Raw genomic sequence first — 23134 nt, 5'->3', positions numbered from 1 at the left:
TTGTCATTATAAATTCCAAACCAAGTGGGTTTCTAGAAACCCGGTAAATAAGTCTAGATCCGCCCCTGAATACCTCGCATGGATTGAACAACCAATGGTTGGACCGTTTGGTTCTTGCCTCTTGGCAAGAGGTCAAATGGTTGCACAAGTTTTAAATAAATATCTTAATACGGACGTATCTTTTTGTTTGAAATCAAGACCTTTAATAGAAAGAAGAGAGCATTTACCTACCAATCAAAAACCTTTTAATCCGATTCAACCAGTAAACCAGTACTTTAACCGATTCAATAATCAACCCCTTTTCTAAAAAAACTGGCTTTAGCAGCTAACAAGAAACTAAAATGAAATGATTAACCAACTTTATGAACTTTAAATCATCCTCATGATTGGTTGATAGTTACAAATTAAATCAAACAAAACCTTTTTCATAGTTTCAAAACTATATATTTGACAAAGGGTGTGTTGTTGTGATGGTAACGGCAATATGGTGGTGCTGGCTTGGGTTGGTGGGGGAATAAATGCTGAACTGGTACACAACTACACACACTCTCCATTAAAACCATTCGTACATATTAAATTTTATAGAATATAATTAATAAACTCTCATAGCCTCTTTTATTTTTTTAACTTTTATATTTTTTTAAGTTTGTTCAAGTTAATTAATACCTCATTCTTTCTTCACCAGCCTTCAATTAAAACAGCAGAAGATGACCAGAGTATGTGAAGACAACCATTATTTCTGTACAAAACAAACAACATCATAATTAGTATATGCTTTAAACTTTCAAGATTCACCACCACCACCACCGCCGCCGCCGGCGCCACCGCATCACCACCGTGAACCACCACCGTTGAGCTCACACCAATCTCATTTCTTCAACTTTTAATAAACAAAAATTTGTTTTTTTTTTCAAGAAACATCTAGGGTTCTTGATTTTTTATTGATCCAACAACTACCCAGAAGCAGATTCTTCCGAAAATCAAAACTTTTTACTTGTTCTTGAATACCCATTTCATTTCTTGCAAAATTGAATCAAGAAACCAGTAATTTAGCCCCAAATTCTTGAATCTTGACTGACCCACAAGCTAAATCTTGAAAAAGTTTCAATATTTAATCTTTCTTGATGATTGCATTTCAAATGGGTACACAAAGCAGCAGCGTTGAAGATGTTTTCACTGATCTTTAACCAATGAGAAGCTTATTACAACAATGCTGCTACTTGACCACTGGTCTTCTGTTGCTGCTGGCTGCTTTTCAGCCGCCAGGGGCTGCAGCCGCCACAACAGAAAAGGAGATCTTGCTTCAGTTCAAAGGTAACATTACAGATGACCCTTACAATAGTTTGGTTTCATGGGATTTGAATACAGATCAGTGTAGAGATTATAGTGGTGTGTTTTGTGATTCTTTTGGGAATGTGTATAAGATTGTGTTGTGGAACACTAGTTTAGCCGGTGTGTTATCGCCTGCATTGTCCGAATTACCATCTTTAAGGATCCTCACCCTGTTTGGGAACCGATTCACCGGAAACATCCCACTGGAGTTTGAAAAACTCACCACTTTGTGGAAGATCAATGTGAGCTCGAATGCGTTATCGGGTCGAATCCCTGAGTTTTTAGGGGATTTACCGAGCATTCGGTTTCTTGATCTGTCGAAAAACGGGTTCGAAGGACCGATTCCGTCGTCTTTATTTAGAGTTTGTGACAAAACAAAGTTCATTTCACTGTCCCATAACAATCTTTCCGGTGAAATTCCGATTATTATCGACAATTGCTTGAATCTCGAAGGGTTTGATGTGTCGTTCAACGGTTTAAGGGGTGGATTCCCTTCACAGATTTGTGAAATTCCGAATCTTGTTTATTTGTCTGTCAGAAACAACATGTTGACAGGCAGTGTTGAAGAACAGATCAAAAGTTGTCAAAGACTCGAACTTTTGGATCTTGGCAGCAATCTTTTCTCGGGAATTCCGCCTTTTCACGTTCTTCAGTTCGCAAATCTGAGCTATTTTAACATTTCGTATAACGGGTTTGATCCGCAAGTTCAAAAGATTCAAACTTGTAGTGAAAGATTAGAAGTTTTTGATGTTGCTGGCAACAGTTTCGAAGGCGAGATCCCTATGAGCGTTGTTACACAATGCAGTGGGTTGAAGGTTATAAACATGGGGTATAACAGATTAAACGGCGAAATCCCGGTTGAGATTTCGAATTTAAAAAGACTTACAGTGATTAAATTGGGAAATAATTCGATAAATGGTGAAATTCCTGAAGAATTTGGATCCATTGAGCTTCTGCAAGTTCTTGATCTGCATAACCTTGAACTTGAAGGCGGGATCCCGGATTCTTTAAGCAATTGCCGGTTTCTTCTCGAGCTGTAAGTCCAGTTATACCTTGTGCTTTCCTTGTTGTACATTCTTGGTTTAGAAAGCGTGTCGAGATCTGATGCGTTTTGATCCCGAAAGCTAGGGGTGCAAATGAGTCGAGCTACTCGAGCTCGACTTGAAAAAAAGCTCGAACGAGCCGAGCTTAAACGAGCTCGAGCTCGAGCTCAAGCCCGAGCCTAAAAACAAGTTCGTTTAGTAAACGAGCCCGAGCCCGAGCTTCGCTTATCGAGCTCAAGCCGGCTCGCGAGCCTCATCGAGCTTTCTGTTTATATATTTTTTATTAATATATTAAACATATATTTATATAATAATAATTACCATTTATATAAATATAAAAAATAACTAAATTATATGTATAATAATAATTATAATTAATATAAATTAATTAATAAATACTAAACGACTCGAGCCCGAGCCGAGCTCGAGCTCGAGCTCGAGCTTTCATATGTGAAACGAGCTCGAGCTCGAGCTCGGGCTCGGCTCGGCTCGTTTGCACCTCTACTGAAAGCCGATGCGCAATGCGCAAGTGGTGTGCACCAATATTAAAAAATTTATATAGAGATAATATTTTAACTTGTTAACTTCTAAATGATGAATGTAAGATATTCTCATCATCTTCAATAAATGGTCTAATATGTTAAAATACTTACACTGTGTTCCAGAGATCTACTTAACAGGGGGAGGGGAAGGGAGGGGAGGGAAAATGGTGTTCCAGAGATCCACTTAACAGGGGGAGGGGAGGGAAAATGGGGTTTTTTTTGCCTGAAAATAGTCTTTCCAATTTGGAAAGACATGGAGGGGAGGGGAGGGGAGGGGAGGGAAGGGGAGGAATTTTTAACTCGGGAACACACCGTTAAATCGCGATGGTCTAATTTGTTCAAATACTGGTCAACTGCAAAAAGCATCACATCAGCTCGCATCACATGCGCATCATGGAATTGCATCGCATCAACTTCAGTGATGCGATTTCATCATTGCGTCATGCGATTTCATCATTGCGTCATGCGCATCACGCTCTTAATGCGCACATTATAAAATCTAATGTACATCCGATAACGATGATAATCGAATTCTAATTGTGTTACATTTACAGGGATGTTTCCGGAAACTCTTTGCGGGGACAAATCCCAGAAACATTTTACAACATGTCATACCTTAGAATCCTCGATCTTCACAAAAACAACCTTACCGGAACAATACCGTCACCTTTAGGAAATCTTTCCAAGATCCAAACATTAGATCTGTCCGAAAATTCATTATCCGGGTCAATCCCGTTTTCTTTAACAAATCTGTCGAACTTGAACCACTTCAACGTCTCCTACAACAACTTATCGGGTCGGATCCCGTCATTTCCAATCCAAAGTTTCAATTCCTCCGCGTTTTCCAACAATCCGGAACTATGTGGGGCCCCATTGGACCAATCTTGTTCGGGAGATTCGACAAATTCTGAATCAAGAAGGCCGAAACTAAGCGTTTCAACTATCGTTGCCATTGTTGCTGCTTCGTTGATCTTGATTGGAGTTTGTTTGATAACTGTTATGAACATGAAAGCTCGAAGAAGAAGAAGACGAGAAGATGAAGCGATGATTATCGAAAGCACACCTTTAGCTTCATCAGATTCTAATGTAATCATTGGAAAACTGGTGCTTTTTAGCAAAACTTTGCCATCGAAATACGAAGATTGGGAAGCCGGGACGAAAGCGTTGCTCGATAAAGATTGTTTAATTGGAACGGGAACGATCGGAAGTGTATACAAAGCCGATTTCGAAGGCGGGATTTCAATAGCAGTGAAAAAGATTAAAGCTTTAGGAAGAATCAAGAGTCAAGATGAATTCGAGCAGGAAATCGGACGGTTAGGATCTCTCCGACACGTGAATCTTGTAATATTTCAAGGGTATTATTGGTCTTCAACTATGCAATTAATCTTATCCGATTTCGCCTCGAACGGAAACTTGTACGATAATCTACACGGGGTCGGTTATCCCGGGACAAGTTCGGGTGTCGGAAACCACAACTTAAACTGGCCGAAACGGTTTCGGATTGCTCTAGGGACCGCAAGGGCGTTATCGTACATTCACCATGACTGTAAACCTCAGATACTCCATCTCAATTTGAAATCAAATAACATCTTGTTGGATGAGAATTACGAGCCGAAACTTTCGGATTACGGGTTAGTCAAGTTGCTGCCATTGCTCGATAACTACGGGTTGACCCGATTTCACAATGCAGTTGGATATGTTGCGCCCGAATTGGCTCAGAGTATGAGGTTGAGTGACAAATGTGATGTGTATAGTTTCGGTGTGATCTTGTTGGAGCTCGTTACGGGCCGGAAGCCGGTGGAGAGCCTCGGCGGCAACGAGGTGGTGGTTTTGTGTGAATATGTTCGGGGTTTGATCGAACGGGGAAGAGCGTCGGATTGTTTTGATAGAAGTTTAAGCGGTTTTGTTGATAACGAACTGATACAAGTAATGAAGTTGGGGTTGATTTGCACGTCGGAATCGCCTTTGAGAAGACCGAGCATGGCGGAGGTGGTTCAGGTTCTCGAGTCTGTGCGGGCCGGGTCGAGGCCCGGATCTGGATCCGGGTCATATTAGTTGGGCTAGGGATATTCTTTTGTATTCAGTTTATGATCAACATTACTGATTGTTTAACGTAATTTGTCTTCAATAAGATTCATTCATTATTGATCAGCTGGTTATCATTATCATGTTTAAATAAACTCGGCTTTCGTTCTTTACTAAATATTATTAAAATATTAATAATAATAACAACTAATATTACACTAAGGTTCGACGAGACTGACGAGCTTCACATGCCAGCCTTTATTTTAGGCTCGAGCTCGGCTCGGTCTCGATAAGTCTCGGCTTGTTTCGAGCTTTTTCTTGAGCTGATTTCGAGCCACTCGCGAGCTGGTCGACTCGTTTGCACCCTAGTACCCGTAAATGATATGAACTCCTTTTCTATCATATTCTTCAAAATCAATGATTTCAGCCATATTGACAAATTCTTGATTTTTAGCGCCAATGGGATCGCTAGTGTCTTGTTGGCGATGATGTGGATGTTACAACTCCTTTAACTTTGAGACTTTTTTTTGCTCGATAACGTGGAACTGAAGTGGAGGAGTTAATCGGGTTGTGCAATATTCTATTTTCTTTCAGGTTGTCCAATAGGGCCGTCTCCGAAAATGGTAAAAATTTTTGGGCCTTGTGCAAGGTAAAAAAATTGGGCCCCTTCCTATAATATAAACTCATCAATCATATATAATAAATCACAATACGACGATAATTGTTGTAAAAATAAACAAACAAAAGTAGTGTAGCAAAATGAACAAACTTACGTTGAAACATTACTTAAGCGAATCGTGAGGCTTTTTAGCATTTTTGAATGTAAAGTTCCCGATCAAGTATTTATAAACCATGCCGATTCTTCTCTATATTTCAATGTATCATAATTATCCATGTTTATAGAGTGAATGCCAACATCGATTAAAATAATAAATCCTAGTTTTATATTACAAATAAATTAATACACCTAACATTAGTTTCAACACCCTCTGGACAAGCAAAAATAACTAACACTTGAATCCTTTAAGGAGAAGAACTATAATATGTTTAAACATATCCAAACTAATTTGGCAAAACGAACCTTTTCATACAAATAAAATAAACCGAACTAGATATTGAGTTCTTCTAAGTTTAATATTGAGTTCTTCTAAGTTTATATTGTAGATGGTTAAATGAGAAATAGAAAACCTACAAATTTAAACAAAAAAACATATAAAAAACAAAAAAAAACATATAAAATTTATTATGTAAATGGTTAAATGAGAAGAAAAAAAATTGAAAGAACTTATAAATTTATTGAGGCTCAAATTAAAATGTGAAAATTAAAATTAAAACTAAAAAACAAGCAATATTACAACTGGTGTGACTATATGGGCCTTTTTATAATCAGCTCTTTGAAAGCCCAAATACAAACAAAACACTACATAAAGAAAATAAGAAAAGAAAAAAATCAGCGCGGGATTCGAACGTGGCATAGCCAGTTCATCAGGGAGTGCCGCATCCATGGAACCAAAGGATGAATTTGTGAATACTTTTCTAACAATAATTATAAATATGAACTATATATTTTTAAAATATTTTTGGGCCCCTAGATATCTTGGGCCTTGTGCGGTGGCACCTCCCGCACAGGCCTAAAACCGGCCCTGTTGTCCAACATGAAAGACTCTTGGGCTTGATTGGGGAAGCAAACGAGGATTTCTCGGTGGGTGCAGTGAAACGAACGCTGGATAAAAACAAGGTTCGTGACATTTCTTTACATGCCAAAATGGTGTAAGTGGATCCCAAGTAAAGTTAACATTTTATTTAGAGGGCTGAGATGGACAAGATTGCGACATTGACTGCTTTAAAGAAGAGGGACATCAGTGTGGATGCTACTTTATGTTTGATGTGTATTGACGGTGAAGACTCGACAGAACATATATTTACTACTTGTTTCATTGCTACTGTGGTTTGGGCAAATGTGTGTAAGTGGTGCAAAATTCCTTCTCTAATTAGTTTCTCATTAAGATCTTTTGGAATGTCATGAGTACGCGGGATTAAAGGGTAAAGAGAAGGAAGTTTTCAAAGGGATTATTAGGATTGGTTGCTGGAGCATCTGGAGAGTGAGAAATAAGGCGAAGTTCGAGAACAAACCAATAAAGACTGGAGACATTATTAGCGAAATCAAGTTGATGGGGTTTTTATGGTACAACAGTAAAAATAAAAAGAATAGGATGCCTTTATTTTTTTTTTGAAAAGTAAACTTCATTCACAAACGAAACGCAGCCTCAAACCGAGGCAGCCCCTCAAAACAAGCAGTTACATATTTACAAATCTACACCAGTCCGACCAAAGGACAGGCCCTTTTTTGGATCTCGAATTATACCACAAAAAACCAACATTTTTAACCTCCCTAATAATAAACTCTAAACTCACCGGTTTGTTATTAAATCTCGCTTCATTCCTCATTCTCCATAAGCTCCAGCAACCGATGCAACCGATGCGAATAAGGCCTTTAACCACTTCAATTTTCTGACCACTCAACCCCACATGGTTGTGAACTTCGATTAAGTCTCTGAACGAGAAAATCATGAAGTTTTGACACTTGCACCAGCTGCTAATAAAGGACCACAACATAGAAGCAACCGAACACCCAGTAAATATGCCTTGAAATAATTAGTGTAAATTTGTAATTATGTAATGTTCGTGTTTTTAGACCGCCTCGGTTTAAGATTTCGCGTTTCTTAATGTTAAAAAATTTCAAAAATTCTCATCGTTCACGTTTCACGAAAACACATTCCTCAAAACTTATTTCCAAAAACCGAAAATTACAATAAAAAAGCCGTTTAAAGTTACAAGCAAACAACAAGGGCAAATTCGTCTTTTCATAAAACATAACGTTACCTTCCTTCTCATACCCCACATAATTCAAACCCCAAATCCCTTTTAATCCCCTTCTTGTCCCTTCCTACTTGCTACACTCCCTCACTCAATCTATACATACACAAATCTGTATCTATAATCACACACCTACAAACCTATATGCATTGTTCAAATCTGCAGCCAAAATCACACAATCTCTGTAGAGATTTTCCACAATGGAGGTTGAAATGGAGGATGATAACAGTAGTAACAATACGGCCGTAGAGTTTACGTTTACAGCCGTTGAATTCGACGTCGATTACGAGTTTGACGCGCCTCGGTTCTTCGATTTTGCTCGAGAGGAGTCGGTTCATGAAGCGAGTGATGCGGAATTGTGGTTTGATTCGGCTCAAAGTTATCCGCCTTCACGTAAGTTGTTGTTGATTAGTTATTGTAGGTTTTTAGAGGTTTGTTACGGTTATAGAGATTGCTATTTGATGTATTGTATGGAGATTGTGAGTTTGTGATTGATATGTTATTGATTGTTGAGGATTTTGGAGTTTGAACTGATTTTGAGGTGAATTGTAGAGTTTCTAGGTTAACATTTGCTGTATATTATGGAGATTGTGATTGATATGTTATTGATTGTTGAAATATGAGCTGATTTTTGATTAGATTTTGTGGTTTCAGATGATTTTGAGGTAAACTTTTGCTGTATTTTATGGAGATTGTTACTGATTGTTAAAATATGAGCTGATTTTTGTTTAGGTTTTGTTGTTTTAAATAATTTTGAGGTGAATTATAGAGTTTTAGGTTAACATTTGGAGCATTTTAGCAAAATTATTGGTTGCTTGATCCGGTTTATGCAAAATTACACTCACGTGAGTTAGTTAAGGTTAATTTTGGTGGATGATTTAGGTTAATTTTGAATTTGAAATTATAGGTTTGACTTTTAGAGTCTAACTGTATGCAGTGAACTGGTATTGTTGATAAATGATAATTGATTCTCTGTTGCAAGTTTGCAACGATCACACGGATACACTAATAATAGAAATTTGCGTGTTGTATTTGCTTGCTTGTTAAGTGTGGGGCTAGTCCTGGCTCATGCAGATGAAAGTTAATATAGTGTCTTGTACTTGTGGTCCATATTATTCTTGGTTAATATAGATACCAAAATTTATATATTGAGTGAATGAGTGGTCCATCTCATTCTCATTTCTCACCCATCATTATTGGGTTAGGAGTCCATTTACTAGAGGGGTTACTGTCCCGTTTTCAATTTTGATATGTCTTCGATCGAGGGTATTTAATGGTTATGTTTCATGCTGATTGTAATATGATTAGCTTGTCATTTCTGTTTAATTATGATTTCAGCGTTTGCGGTCAGATTACTTTCGAGAGAACAAAGTGGAAATGCCAGCGGTGCTACATCGTCAAAAGGTCCTGATAATGCACCCGGAGAGTCCTCAATGGCTTTGAGCAACACAGGCATCAACTAGACTACTATATTTTTCATTGAGTACAATATACATATTATTAAGAGCATTGGATTATAGATTGTTAATTATCTTGCAGATGGTGATGTGGCAAATGAGGGAGTTTCTTTGGACTTGAAGAATTACTGTCTACAAACACTGCAAAACCAACAGTCTATCGGTGCTGCACTTAAAGAAAGCATAATAAATGCTAACTGTAAATCTAAAACAAAGTCAAGTTGGAAACCGTCTGTTTCAAGGACCTCAACTTTGATGAAACCTACAGCAAGTCAACTAGCTAAACAAAACCAGGAGCGTTTAATGGATAATTTCAGGTAATTACTGTTGAATTCTATTCGTTGTTAATTCATCTTCTATTGTCATTATTTTTAAAGACCTTTTATCGTTTTGCTGTTAGGTTTCAAAAATCGGGGAACAATTCTTCGGTTGTTGAAAGTCAAGCTGCTAAAAGACAAAAGCTCGAGGGAGGCCACTTGTGTAAGGTTAGCAATTAATTATTATTTTTCTATATTGTTTTTCTCTTTTAAGGATTGTGATTTGTGCATCAGGTTTCACTTTGATTCAAAAATAAATTTGTCTACATGTTATGAACATTCGAAATGTTTTACTTAACAGGTCACAGACACAAATCAACAAGCTCATTTTGTCCACAAGGCACCGAAAAGGGTAAGTTGCATAAGTTCAACACATTTGGCGCTTCCCTCACATTTGTTTATTAGTTTTTTTAGCATTCTGTAAATAAGTTTTTATTGATGGTTTACAGGAAGGCAATGTAGACGGTAATTTAGGTCATGGTAGGCTACGAATCACTGTTCCTAGACCTCCTGATCTTGCAACAGCTCAAAGGGCACAAAGAATAAGGTTCAATCCACATATCACAACTCTACTCCTATGATTATCACCTTAAACAAGTTTGAATAAAATGCCATTTTCGTACCTGAGGTTTGGCCAGTTTTGCGACTTTCGTCCAGAGGTTTGTTTTTCCGCATCCGGATCCAAAAGGTCTGAAATCTTGCCATTTTCATCTGGCCCGTTAACTCCATCCATTTTTCTCCGTTAGGTCAGAGGTCTTTCTGTATTTTTTGTTAACTTAAGGGGCAATTCGGTCTTTTCCAGGGGTATTCAGTCTTTTACATAAAGTGAAAAAGACCGAATTGCTCATTAAGTTAACAAAAAAGATGAAATACCCCTGACTTAACGGAGAAAAATGGATGGAGTTAAAGAGCCGGATGAAAATGACAAGATTTCAAACCTTTAGGATCCAGATGCGGAAAAACAAAACTTTGGACGAAAGTCGCAAAACTGCCCAACCCTTAGGGACGAAAATGGCATTCTTTAAAACAAGTTTTTATGTTTAATAATCTTGAAGTAATTTAATATTTTGGTAATAGGCAAAAAGATAATGGTGGAAATGAGCATGTAGCAACAAGAGCCCACGGGTTTCGAGCTCGTCCACTCAACAGAAAAGTTTGTACACACATAATAACTTCATTTTATAGTATTCTTCGGTTTTTATAATTTTATGTATATATTGTTTGGTCACCTGCAGATTTTTGAGGCACCTTCATTTTTACACCAAAAAAGAAGCGTTCCCCAGTTACCAGAGTTTCAAGTAAGTTGTTGCTTCATATTTTTTTTCAATCAGTCTCAGTGGTAATAATTGTTTCTCAAACCTAAATATTTACATTACAAATCGTATTAATATTAAAAACCAGGAGTTTCACTTGAAAACAACCAAGAGGGCTGTACAAAACACTGCTGCAGGACCATCAAGTTCAGCATGTTGCAACATCAACTCAAAGGTTATAAATCAAAGCCAATAAACATATTACTAGAGGTGTCTATAAACCGTCTAAACCAACCGCACAGCCCGCCAAAACTGAAAAAAAGTCAGTTGGTTCGATCGGTTTGAGATTAACACGTTTGGGTGTTGGTGGTTTTGTCAAATTTGATAGTACAGAGCAGAGTTATTCACCGGAAAACTTTTATTTAAACAAAAAACCCTCACGGAAAACTCATGAACAAACAATCTCTACAACCTCTACGGTTTAGATCACAACACGACGATTTGATACAGAAACCAACAAGATCTAACAAGTTCTTAAACACAAATAACCCTAGATCTCTGGTTACATTCCAGAGAGATCGAGACCTAAGATAGAAAGAGAAATAAATTGTCTGGCCTGGTTCTTGGTTCTTCTTCTGGAAACGACGGATGATGGTGGTGGTTCGGTGGCCATTGATTTGAAGGCTTGTCAATAAGTTTGTCATCAAGCACACTTATATAACGACCCGAAGAAATCCGGATCAGCTGCTCTGCAACAACAAGCCCAGCCCATCATACTTTATCTTTAGCAAGCCAGCCCATCAGCTCCTTTGTCTTTAATCAGCAAGCCCAACTCTCATTCAGCCCAATCTAACATGCAACAAGTAAAACAAACCAAAACAAATCATTAAAAAACTAATACATACCAGTTTATATCTGATTAACAATTTTATATCTGATTAACAATTTTGGTAATGCACCTGGACAGTTGTTTTCAACACCCCCCCTCAGTTGCATGACCAAACACATTAAACATGTTCAGCAATTTACACAACCTAACGTGTTGATTTACCAATAAACCTTTGATAAAAAATATTAGCTATTTATACTTGCCTTTTAAACATGTAACCACTTACTTGGATGAGGGCTAGATAAAACAGAGACTTCACAAATACCAAGTATATGAAAAATAATAACAAAACAAATTCAATTAACTTCCCTGATTTTCACGATGATGTGACTTCTCTAAACTTCATATAACATTTCCTTCTCCTCTTCAAAGTTTAGTGTTTACAAAGCTCAAATAATCCTACAAATTCCTTTTGACCAACCTTTTTCAAACAAATCAAAACCCAAAATACAAACATAATGAAGCCATCCTGAAGTAAAAAAAAATGTTTTTTAAACTTTATAGTTACGTCAAAACTTTGTTAATGAAGACGCAAACTTCCGGATGTGACTTAACATTTAAATTTTGTTCGAAAGAAAAAAAAAATATATATATATTTCAACGACAAATATCCATTTTTTAAACAAACCATTAAAGCCCTTCATAAAATTTGGTTGATAAAAATGCGAAAAACCATGATGAATAACATTAACATATCAACAATGTAATACTGATCATCATTTATCTATCGTATGATTTTTTTTTTTTCAAGTTCAACACTAGCTTCTTTGGGGGTTGAACACGTATTTGACGGAACAATAACGCCCGCAAAACCAACCAGTAACCGCAGCAGCTCCAAATGGTTGCAACAGCAAATATACATATATTAAACCCAAAACCCACTCCCAATTTTTGTTTTTCATTCCTTCAAACACTTAATCAAATTCAAAAACCCATATTGTAAAACTGTCCCCAAAATTCAACAAATTAAACTAATTTTCTAACTGCCCTAATTGATAACCTAACAATTTAACTCACCAATTTATATGAACAAATAATGATCGTATCAGATTGATTGAGATATTTACTACAGGGTCAGTAATTGATATTCTACAGAAGCATGTATACATATATGCATATAGTATGCATAAGATGAAATTAAAGTGAAAAAGGGAGCAGATTGACCTTGATGTTCGAATAATCTTTAGCGTTCACAGATTTTGATCGAGATAGATCTGGAATTTGAATCCACAAATGACAATTGATCTTGATTTGAAAACTTTTGAGGAGGCTCTGTTCTTCGTTCACTGAAACCCAAAAAAATATTCGGAGTAACAATGAATCACTTAATTCAATAATCATACGAGAAAAATATCTCATCAAAACAAATAGTCACAAGATAAAAAACCTCATAACATCCTTAATCCAACAAGTGGAATTTAGATTCACCACTAATATAACACAACATGTTATAAGACATACCAACTGCTTATAACACTACAGAAAGAAACATACAAACGAGAAACGCCATTATCATCATACGGCGAATCACAACAAATATGAGAAATAACACTCATAAAAGACATAAGAGTCACGAGACTCAATAAAGCATCAGAATGTCATCTAAAAATCATGTCAACGATTTGTAAAGAACTTAAAAAATTAATTTGATTTTTATCAAAAAACCTTTACAGCTCACAAACTGATAACAAACAAAATGAATCACAAGATTCAAAACATGCCTGATAACCTTGAAAATCACATGATTCTACACCAGACAAAATTACAGTAAAAAACACTTCTGATTAACACAAAATCACACAATTTTAAGACCGGAAATCAATATCTCTTACACAAGAGAAAGTATACAAGACTGTAATAACATTCTAAGAACAATCTTTACAGCACAACTGGCTAAAAACACATGAACCACATAGTTCCACAACCAGCAAAACAAGTCCGATAAACCGAGATCCACATGGCTCTACAGCGGACATCTTAGACATTACCATTTTTTTAAAAACAAGAAGAGTTGACGTGACAACTGACTAAAACAACCCTTTTAAAAACTTTTTCAAACTTATTTCTTATAAAAACAATATGTAACACAGATGCATACTAAAAACGCATACACAAAATCAGACAAAAAAGGTCTGATACAAATCGGCACTATGATCTTAAGAGCTTAGATTCGATCAATACAAGAAACTAACGACAGCTCAAAACCAGTGCAACTACAGAACAGGTCTGTATAAAACTAGATCGACAACACGAAGAACTAATAGAAACCTACACTACGATCTAACGGGACTAGACTCAACAACACGAAGAATCTACACACGACCCTAGACCAGTGTGAAAAAAAACAGGCATCGCCTAGATCAGTGAACTAACAACACTACGATCGGCGATGACGTCTCAAAGAGACAAATAAGATCACTAATACGATGATCCTACACAAACCTCACTACGGTCGGACTCAAAACATGAAGAGTCCTAGACCAGTGAGACAAATACAAAACACTATCGAAGAATACATCTTCAATATAGCATAACCTTTACAAGAAAAACAATCACACGGCGAAAGAAATACATGATTGTTCAAGAATCATCAGATACACATCTGATAACAAATAAAGTCACATGACTTTATGAACTAAGACAAGACTTGTAAACACAAGTATCGAACAACAATAACCAACTTTGAACTTGTAGCAACTAGAGACGATACTCAAATACAATAAACTCTCACAAGTCAACCCTACAGATTACCGCAAAATAACCTATACTATATCTACAAGTATCAAGCAGATCAACACAATATGTGAAACCCTAGATACTATTGGGAACAACAAGTACGAGAGTCACAAGAAAAAATCTTACGAATCTCTCACAGAATACAAAGCAATTCATAACTTGGACCATCAACATGATGACCTACACTGAGATTTAACAGATCTCAAACCAAAAAAAAACCTTAAATCTATGAAGTGTACCCGAGAAGCTAACAAGTTGTATAAAGAAACAAGATTCAAGAAACAAATCTGAAAATAACGAAGTACACACTTCTATACCAGAAAACAATTATCGCCTAGACAAACTCTGGCAAAATACAAAACACATGATTTTAAGACCAGAATACACAAGGGAAAAATATAAGGCTATCATCACATTCAAGAAATAATCTTGAACAAATACTTTGAACCGACCAGAAAACAACCTACCAGTCAAACACCTTTTGAACAAGGAATATAAGATCTTATAATCATAGCACATAAGCATGAGGATCAAATAACAAGAAACATCATGTGTACAATTTTTTTAACATTTAAAGAGTTTGAAACAAACCAACATGTCACATTATCATGACAAAAATATACACAAAGAACTCTCAGATAAGAAACAGAACTCAATCATTACAAACAAACACTGCATAAGAGACCAACCAGACAATCAACTGCGCAACCACTAGCACAAATTTCAATACAACACACAATAAGAACACAGAAAGTAAACAAGAATCACAATAGAACTATCAAGAAATCCTTAAAGATGGTAAAACCTTAAAGATGAAACTGTGCCAAGGACCAGATAGTAAGTTCATCACTCATGGTGCCTACCCAAGCCTTTGCACAGAAGTCACTAGACACAACAAAAAATAACAATGCAACAGAATGTACCCTTTCTGTGTCCCAAAACAAAGCCGCTCGACTAGTCTGGTAACAAGATACCTAAAATGCAAGACAGAAAAATAAAGAAAGAAATAATTACAAGGAACAATCTCACCGAGACAGCAAACCCTAGCAAGGGTTTCTCTAGTTCCGAAAAGGATTTTGCAACCTTCAAGGGTTGAACCTTGAACGGAACAGCAGCTTCCTTAAGTTTCCTTTTTCTGAAGACACCATTTATGAAATCGGCAAACCCAGGCTCACCAAGACTCCACTATAACTTAGATCTAACCAGATCTATTTGATTCACCGCCAAAAACGATCGGAACACCAAATCCCCAAATCCAAGAACCCTTCAGACCTGGATCATCACTCACATGAATAGATTTTGAACATATCTTGAACAGAGATACACACACAATCTTAATTAAATCACCAAGACCACATATCAAAGCCAACATCCTTCGTTAACTGACATAGAGAATAAACTTCAAACCCTAAATCCAGATTTAATGATAACCACAGCGGAAGACAGAGATCTACATAGCTGTAGAATATGGACGAAACTGTAATCAGCCGAGAAATCCTTCGATCAGAAAATCCTAACTCGTGGCTAAAAATTACCTACTGGTTGAAGCCCTAGATGATGTGGGAGTGGTCAATAAAACCAAGAATAAGTCGGATAATAAAATTTCAGCCGATGACAATTTCTCTAAAAACATATTCGAAGCAAACCCTAGACATCAATTATTTAGGGTTTCAGACTTAAAGAAACCAAGACGACAACCCACTCTCAATATCAACGAAAGAACCAGAATCGATCAAAGCCATGAGGCTCTGATACCATGTCAAATTTGATAGTACAGAGCAGAGTTATTCACCGGAAAACTTTTATTTAAACAAAAAACCCTCACGGAAAACTCATGAACAAACAATCTCTACAACCTCTACGGTTTAGATCACAACACGACGATTTGATACAGAAACCAACAAGATCTAACAAGTTCTTAAACACAAATAACCCTAGATCTCTGGTTACATTCCAGAGAGATCGAGACCTAAGATAGAAAGAGAAATAAATTGTCTGGCCTGGTTCTTGGTTCTTCTTCTGGAAACGACGGATGATGGTGGTGGTTCGGTGGCCATTGATTTGAAGGCTTGTCAATAAGTTTGTCATCAAGCACACTTATATAACGACCCGAAGAAATCCGGATCAGCTGCTCTGCAACAACAAGCCCAGCCCATCATACTTTATCTTTAGCAAGCCAGCCCATCAGCTCCTTTGTCTTTAATCAGCAAGCCCAACTCTCATTCAGCCCAATCTAACATGCAACAAGTAAAACAAACCAAAACAAATCATTAAAAAACTAATACATACCAGTTTATATCTGATTAACAATTTTATATCTGATTAACAATTTTGGTAATGCACCTGGACAGTTGTTTTCAACAGGTTTGACGGTTTAAAGGTCTGGCTAATGGTTTGGAACTTGGAACCTGCCGTGTAAACCGAACTGTCCGTTATATTGGTTATTGCGGTGGGATATCGGTAATTTTAATGCGGTAAAAAATTGGATATCAGTCAAGGATTGATATTTGAGATATCGTTTGTCGCGGTGGGATATCGGTAATTTTAATATCATGCAAAATTTATATATATAGCAATTTAACACTAACAGTTCAGTGTACTTTCCTACCATTAACGAATTAACCTTTTGCAACTTGCAAAACACTACAATTGTAGCAAGTAGGAACTGATTAAGACCTAAAAAACACTAACAATTAAGACTTAAAACACTAATAGCAGCAATAACATGAAAGACGAATGGTAGAACTAAGAAGAAAGGTACTGATATCGAGAAAATCGGTGATATATCGGACAGATATCGGACCAATATTGCCGATAATATCAGTACCGATATTCCCACCAATATTTTGCACCATATCTCACCAAGGGACCGATAACCGATATATCACGATATTAACTACATAGATATTCAACCATTTCAACTTTTTAAAACTTTTAATACAAACAAAAGATTTTGAAAATAGTACTAAAAGATCAGTTCAAACCGCCAAAACTGGCCGGTTTGTTTGTCGGTTTTGTAGTTAGTAGTCCAGCACTCCAGCCCACAATTCTGTCAAACCGGCAAAGCCAAACTATATACACCCCTAAGTATTACATATCAAATTTGGAAATTTTAAATCGAGATTAAGATAGAATGTGTTAAAAATATGTGTTTTTATACAGACACCGCAGAAGCCTACTTTTGCCTTCGGCGTAGAAAGTAGCAGTAGAGGATCAAAAGGGTATTTTAGTAATTATTTTGTAAAATTTTTGTTTTGTTTCTTTTGAAATAATGTATATGTATAATATGATTTAATCCGTTGTCGACTTGTCTCTCTACAGACCACATGTAACTGGTGCTCCAAAACAAGAGGATTGTGAAACAATTCACAGATTCAAAGCTCTACCCCTTAACAAGAAGGTATGGATTCAAGACTCAAGAATACCGATAATCTAATACTAATAAAAGAATACTTATAATGCCACATGGCAATTTCTCATTTAACATCCTTCTAATTAATGCCACATGGCATTTTCATATTTAATTCATTAATAATAAATATATATAATAATTAATATTTAATCCAAATGTATGATAACTCATTAATAATATATAATAATTAATATCTATTTCTAATTTATGATTAAAAATATACATAAATGATTTAAAATTTTTAAAACCATGATTTTAGTACTTCTAAAAATAAAATAGTTTAAATTACAAAAGAAAAAAAATTATTATCCTTATCTGAGATTATCTATAAATTCAATATATGAGTTTTTATAACATATAAATAAAAGCTAAAAAAGAGTAATTAACCAGAGGACTATCTCGCAACAAGACTAACTTTTATTGAACTCGATTTTAAAATGATAGACGGAGAGAACTTAAGGTTTTGAAGTTTTATAGATGAGATAATATTAAGATTTGTAGCTACATTGATATATGATGTGTTTTCAATTTAATAGAGCTAAGAAATATATTAATTTCATTTTATACCCATTTGTAACATAGTCAATTACCTTTAATAATGAAAAGATTTTATTAATCGTATATAAACCTTTAACTTATTTCATAACTTTACAAATACTATTTATTAATTAAATTCGCATAACAATTATTAAGAAAAATTTCAAATCTAATTTATGTCATATCAATAAAATAGGCTTTTTACCGAGAAAGAGAAAAAGAACAACTTAAATAATGAATTTTGTAAGCAGAATTGAGGTCTTAGAGATTTAGTTTAAATAAAAGTTATATTTAAAAGATACACAATGCTAAAAATTATTATTATTTATACATTGTTATATGTAACGTAATACATAATTTCATTCATATTAAAAATATATAAATTTGTTTATTACATGTTTTTCAGTATTCAACCTTTGTAATACACATCTATTATGGTACTTTCAGTATTACTAATTAAGATGGGCCAGTTGTTTTTGTGATAAATTCAAATTACTTGTGTGAACCATTATATTGTAATAGAAATTCGTTTATATAAAGTTTCGTTACTAATTAACATAGGTGGTTAGTAATATAAAGTTTTTTAAAGATTATATAACTATATCATTTATATTGTAAAAACTCGTGTAATACGCGGGTCTATAAACTAGTTCTGAAATAAAGTATTCATGCTTTTGTGGATGCAACAGATATTTTCAAGTAAAGGAGATTTAGGAGTTTTCAGAAGTAACAAGAGGGAGACTACCGTAGCTATGGTAACTCCCCATGATTACTTCCATTTCTTTTATTTTTATGACATTATTATTTTTTAATTAATCAATTTCCTTAGAGTAAAATGTCATTTTCATCCATGAGGTTTGCCCACTTTTGCGAGTTTCGTCCGGAGGTTTGTTTTTCCGCATCTGGATCCAAAAGGTTTGAAATCTTGCCATTTTCATCCGACTCGTTAACTCCATCCATTTTTTTTAACGTTAAATGAGGGGCATTTCCGTCGTCTTAGACATTTTTTATTAAAATAAAAACACTTAAAGAAATAAAGATCCACCTCTGTTGACTTTCTCCCCACCCAAACCCTTTAAACATCACAAAAATATCTAAAAAGATGAGAATACCCCTGACTTAACGTTAAAAATGGATGGAGTTAACGAGTTGGAAGAAAATGGCAAAATTTCAAACCTTTTGGATCCATATGCATAAAAACAAACATTTGGACAAGAGTCGCAAAAGTAGCCAAACCTCGGGGATGAAAATGGCATTTTACTCATTTCCTTATATTCTAATGTTTCATTTCATCACAGGTGTTTAATTTTCAAACCGAAAAACGAGCTCATCATGCTCCACCAGTTGATCTCTTTAACAAGGTATATATTTTCTATCTTTTGATAATCGTCTCGCTATAATTTTTCACATAGGAAAAGTTGTAACAAAAACACTTCGGTTAATTATTTTGTTTGTAGCTCTCATTGGCATCAGAATCCGGTTGTCAATCACACAAGCCTAGGTTGTCTAGGGCTCCCTCTATTTTTTCAAAGGTTGGTGATTAACCTTGATTAAACTTTTACATTTTCGTTAAATTTGCAATTTTTAAACCTTTTACTGAGTTGAATATTATATTGGCACAAGGGTTCAAAAGAAAACAGAGTACAAAATTTGGATCAAAACAGATTCATTTCGACAGCAGAAAGGTGACCACTGAAGGCATTCCATCATCAATCATTAGCAGGTAACACAATGAATACAATATATATATATGTGTGCGTGTGTGTATTTTCGTTAAATACCTACAAACCTTTTTTTTTTTAAATTTTACCCTCCACGGCTCCACCTCAAAATTTATTTTAATTACAAATTTACAATGTTTCTCTTATCACACACGTCTTGCTTATGTAATGATGAGTAGAAATTTTGATGTAGGGAATAAAATTTGGAAAAATAATTTACGTGTATTTAACTAACAATGTCGTAGTTTTGATAACATAGTTTTGAAAGGATTCACATCTAAGCTCATGTGCGTGACAACACCATATGTGCTTTTCCATATATGTAGGGAGAGGATTATTTTAGAACACTGTTTTTGCAAGAAGGAATAACAAGTTTGTATAACTTTTTGATTAGTGATTTATAATTTAAAAATTTTGTACTGCTCACTAGGGATGAGCACGGTACTGAACCGATACCGATCCCGAAATTCATGAAAACTTGATACCGAATACCGTACCGAAAATACCGGTACGGTACCGGTATGGTATCGGTATCGGTACCGGTTTTTCGGTATGATACCGGTTAATACCGAATTCTTTAATATCAGCCATTAACAATACCTAGTTTTAATATTTGATCCATATTCCTTCATCACATGTGTAGGTTATGTACATAAAAATCCATCAAATTAATTTGTTCATATCATAGTTCTTAAAGGCGCGAGGCGCACTTTGGGTGATTTGTTGGGCCCGGGGCTTTATTTGTGCCTAGGCGCGCCTGGGCGCTCGCTTAAATAACTATGACATGAACCATAGTTATTAAAGGCGCGAGGCGCACTAAGGCAATTTGTTGGGCCCGGGGCTTTATTTGCGTCTAGGCGCGCCTGGGCACTCGCTTTAATAACTATGGTTCATATATTTTCTGTTGAGTTAATTACTGTTTTCGTCCCCGTGGTTTGTCAAAAATCACTATTTCAGTCCATTTGGTTTAAAAATTGCGATTTCAGTCCCCGTGGTTTCACTTTCGTAACCATTTCAGTCTCTGTGGTTTCACTTTTGTAACCATTTCAGTCCCTGTGGTTTCACTTTTGTAACCATTTCAATCCATTTATTTTGTAAGTACAGCGACTGAAATTGTTACGATGTGGACTGAAATGGTTACGAAAGTGAAACCACAGGGACTGAAATCGCAATTTTTAAACTAATGGACTGAAATAGTGATTTTTGACAAACCACAGGGACGGAAACAGTAATTAACTCTTTCTATTTTTGTACAAACAGTCTAAGCTTATGTACATGACAATACCATGTGTTTTCCCATGCAAAACAAAATTGAGCCATGTATGCGTAGGTTATGTACATGTGACAACAGTTATGTACTAAACACACCTGTGATTTTTTTTTTTTTTAAATTTCTACTGTTGAATTGAAACAGAGATTTGGGAATCTGTTATAATGATCAAAACGTCGAATCCATTAATGGAAGATTAAACCATGAAAGCGAATATGATGGCATCTATTTTCGGCGCAGCTGGATCTACCAAATCTTGTCATCTACACCATACGACCTTAAACTTGTTAATAAAATGCCCACAAAAAGCAAAATTGTACAGCTCCCCAATGGTTTGATTCTACTTTCTTTAACGATGATCAAGAACATTTGTCTTACAAAGAAGAAACTAACTTTGCATTTAACCATATGCATATGTTGCAATATATCATTACTAGTTTTAAAAACTCTACTATTGCATTGAAATAGTTTCAGAAGATCGTGTTGGAGTTGCCCAAGAAAGGGGGCAACTCGTAGGTGGAATTGAGGTTTGGGCTTTGGAAGGGGTTTGATAACTGACAGGTGGTTACAGTTATTTATGTATTCATTTTCTGAATGACAAACTATTCTACTCCTTGATATGTTCCTATTACCCACCTTTATCTGTGATTTACAAGATTTGAACCCTTCACCTATGCTGGTTATGGTGTAGTGAGTTTTACAAATCTCCTAGTGAGATCAATGAATCGCATGCGGGTGTGTAAGCTTGTCTTACCAAATATGAAGAGATAAAAACATTGGTACCAAGGGTTAATGATGTATTATGAATATGTTTATTGAGTGGCGATAATGGTTGCTTTGCATAAATCTTGACATGATTATATGGTAGTTTTTGGTAATTTAATATGTATCAAGTATACACATTTTTATACTCCATATGTTGTTACTGTATTGTGTATGCCAATTATATGATTAGTGGGGACGAAATTCGGTTGAAACGTAGAACCACTTGGTCTGTTGTCTTTGGCTAGTGTAATTTTATGAAAAATGATAAGTTCTAACCAACCAACCAACCCTTCACCCGGATCTAGAAGGAAAGTTAAGAGGTATCCTAAATTTTTTTGGCCCAACAGTTTTAAGAATTTTGGATTTGTAACCCAATTTGGATTTGTGGCCCAATTTGCCAATGAAGTTCGTAAAGGGTCTGAATGACTAAATCCTTTTGAGAAGCCCAACTTGTGAAAATGTAATGAAAGTAACTCAGATCCAACTGAATAAACAAAAGTAATTCAAAACCCAATTTATGAATTGAGGGACGCTATTGGGCGGTAATAGAAAGAATCAGAAATTTGTGAATAGGGCCTAAATTTTTATCTCGAATAGGGCCTAAACTTTTTTTTTTGTGATTTTTTGAGACGGTCATGTGGAATATGATAACTTTATAAAAAATTCTGAATCAGGTAATATATTTGCGGAAAAAGGGTTTATCGCTAAAACTGACCCAACATAATTATGATAGTTGTTTGGACAACCAATGACCTTATATTGTATATATCAATTTTAAGGCCCCCCTTATTCCCACACTCCCTATATCTTATTTTCACATCCCTAGTGTATATGGGCCGTATACAATATATACGGCCCATATAGAATGTTTTTGAATAGGAAAATGCGCAGAGAATGTTTTTTTTTTATTTTACTATATACGGCCCGTATATAGTTATACGAGCCGTATACAAGTGTA

General features: G+C 35.5%; 2 protein-coding genes and 1 long non-coding RNA gene across 9 annotated transcripts; 2 read left to right on the top strand and 1 right to left on the bottom strand.

The window, feature by feature from the left end:
• The first annotated feature begins 615 nt into the window (after positions 1-615).
• Positions 616-5068, top strand: LOC110877687 (probable LRR receptor-like serine/threonine-protein kinase At1g12460). Its single transcript, XM_022125871.2, has 2 exons — positions 616-2368; positions 3472-5068. Exons 1-2 carry the CDS (start codon positions 1191-1193, stop codon positions 4970-4972), a joined length of 2679 nt encoding a protein of 892 aa, XP_021981563.1. The 5' UTR covers positions 616-1190; the 3' UTR covers positions 4973-5068.
• Positions 5069-7877: 2809 nt separating this feature from the next.
• On the top strand, positions 7878-21876 carry LOC110877688 (protein TPX2). Of its 6 annotated transcripts, none has more exons than XM_022125873.2 (16): positions 7879-8212; positions 9158-9271; positions 9359-9593; positions 9677-9761; positions 9895-9945; positions 10043-10140; positions 10671-10746; positions 10829-10891; positions 10995-11081; positions 17634-17692; positions 17793-17871; positions 19110-19175; positions 19719-19781; positions 19878-19952; positions 20054-20143; positions 21556-21876. In XM_022125873.2, exons 1-15 carry the CDS (start codon positions 8020-8022, stop codon positions 20114-20116), a joined length of 1407 nt encoding a protein of 468 aa, XP_021981565.1. In that variant the 5' UTR covers positions 7879-8019; the 3' UTR covers positions 20117-20143; positions 21556-21876. The 6 variants fall into 6 exon arrangements, with proteins under 6 accessions (XP_035831063.1, XP_021981565.1, XP_035831062.1 ...); XM_022125872.2 differs by having other exon boundaries at positions 7880-8212; positions 20044-20143; XM_022125875.2 differs by lacking the exon at positions 7879-8212 and adding an exon at positions 8948-9085 and having other exon boundaries at positions 20044-20143.
• LOC110877689 lies at positions 11247-16829 on the bottom strand. Of its 2 annotated transcripts, none has more exons than XR_004862204.1 (2): positions 15395-16829; positions 11247-13021 (listed from the first exon to the last, which is right to left on the bottom strand). It is a non-coding gene; the product is annotated as an uncharacterized LOC110877689 (long non-coding RNA). The 2 variants fall into 2 exon arrangements; XR_002557236.2 differs by having other exon boundaries at positions 15486-16829.
• Positions 21877-23134: the final 1258 nt, after the last annotated feature.

The sequence above is a fragment of the Helianthus annuus genome, chromosome 7 (genome assembly GCF_002127325.2).
Source record: "Helianthus annuus cultivar XRQ/B chromosome 7, HanXRQr2.0-SUNRISE, whole genome shotgun sequence".
Classification (NCBI taxonomy): domain Eukaryota; kingdom Viridiplantae; phylum Streptophyta; class Magnoliopsida; order Asterales; family Asteraceae; genus Helianthus; species Helianthus annuus.
The sequence above is the reverse complement of the archived record's forward strand: the minus strand, read 5'-3'. Positions and strand labels throughout refer to the sequence as shown.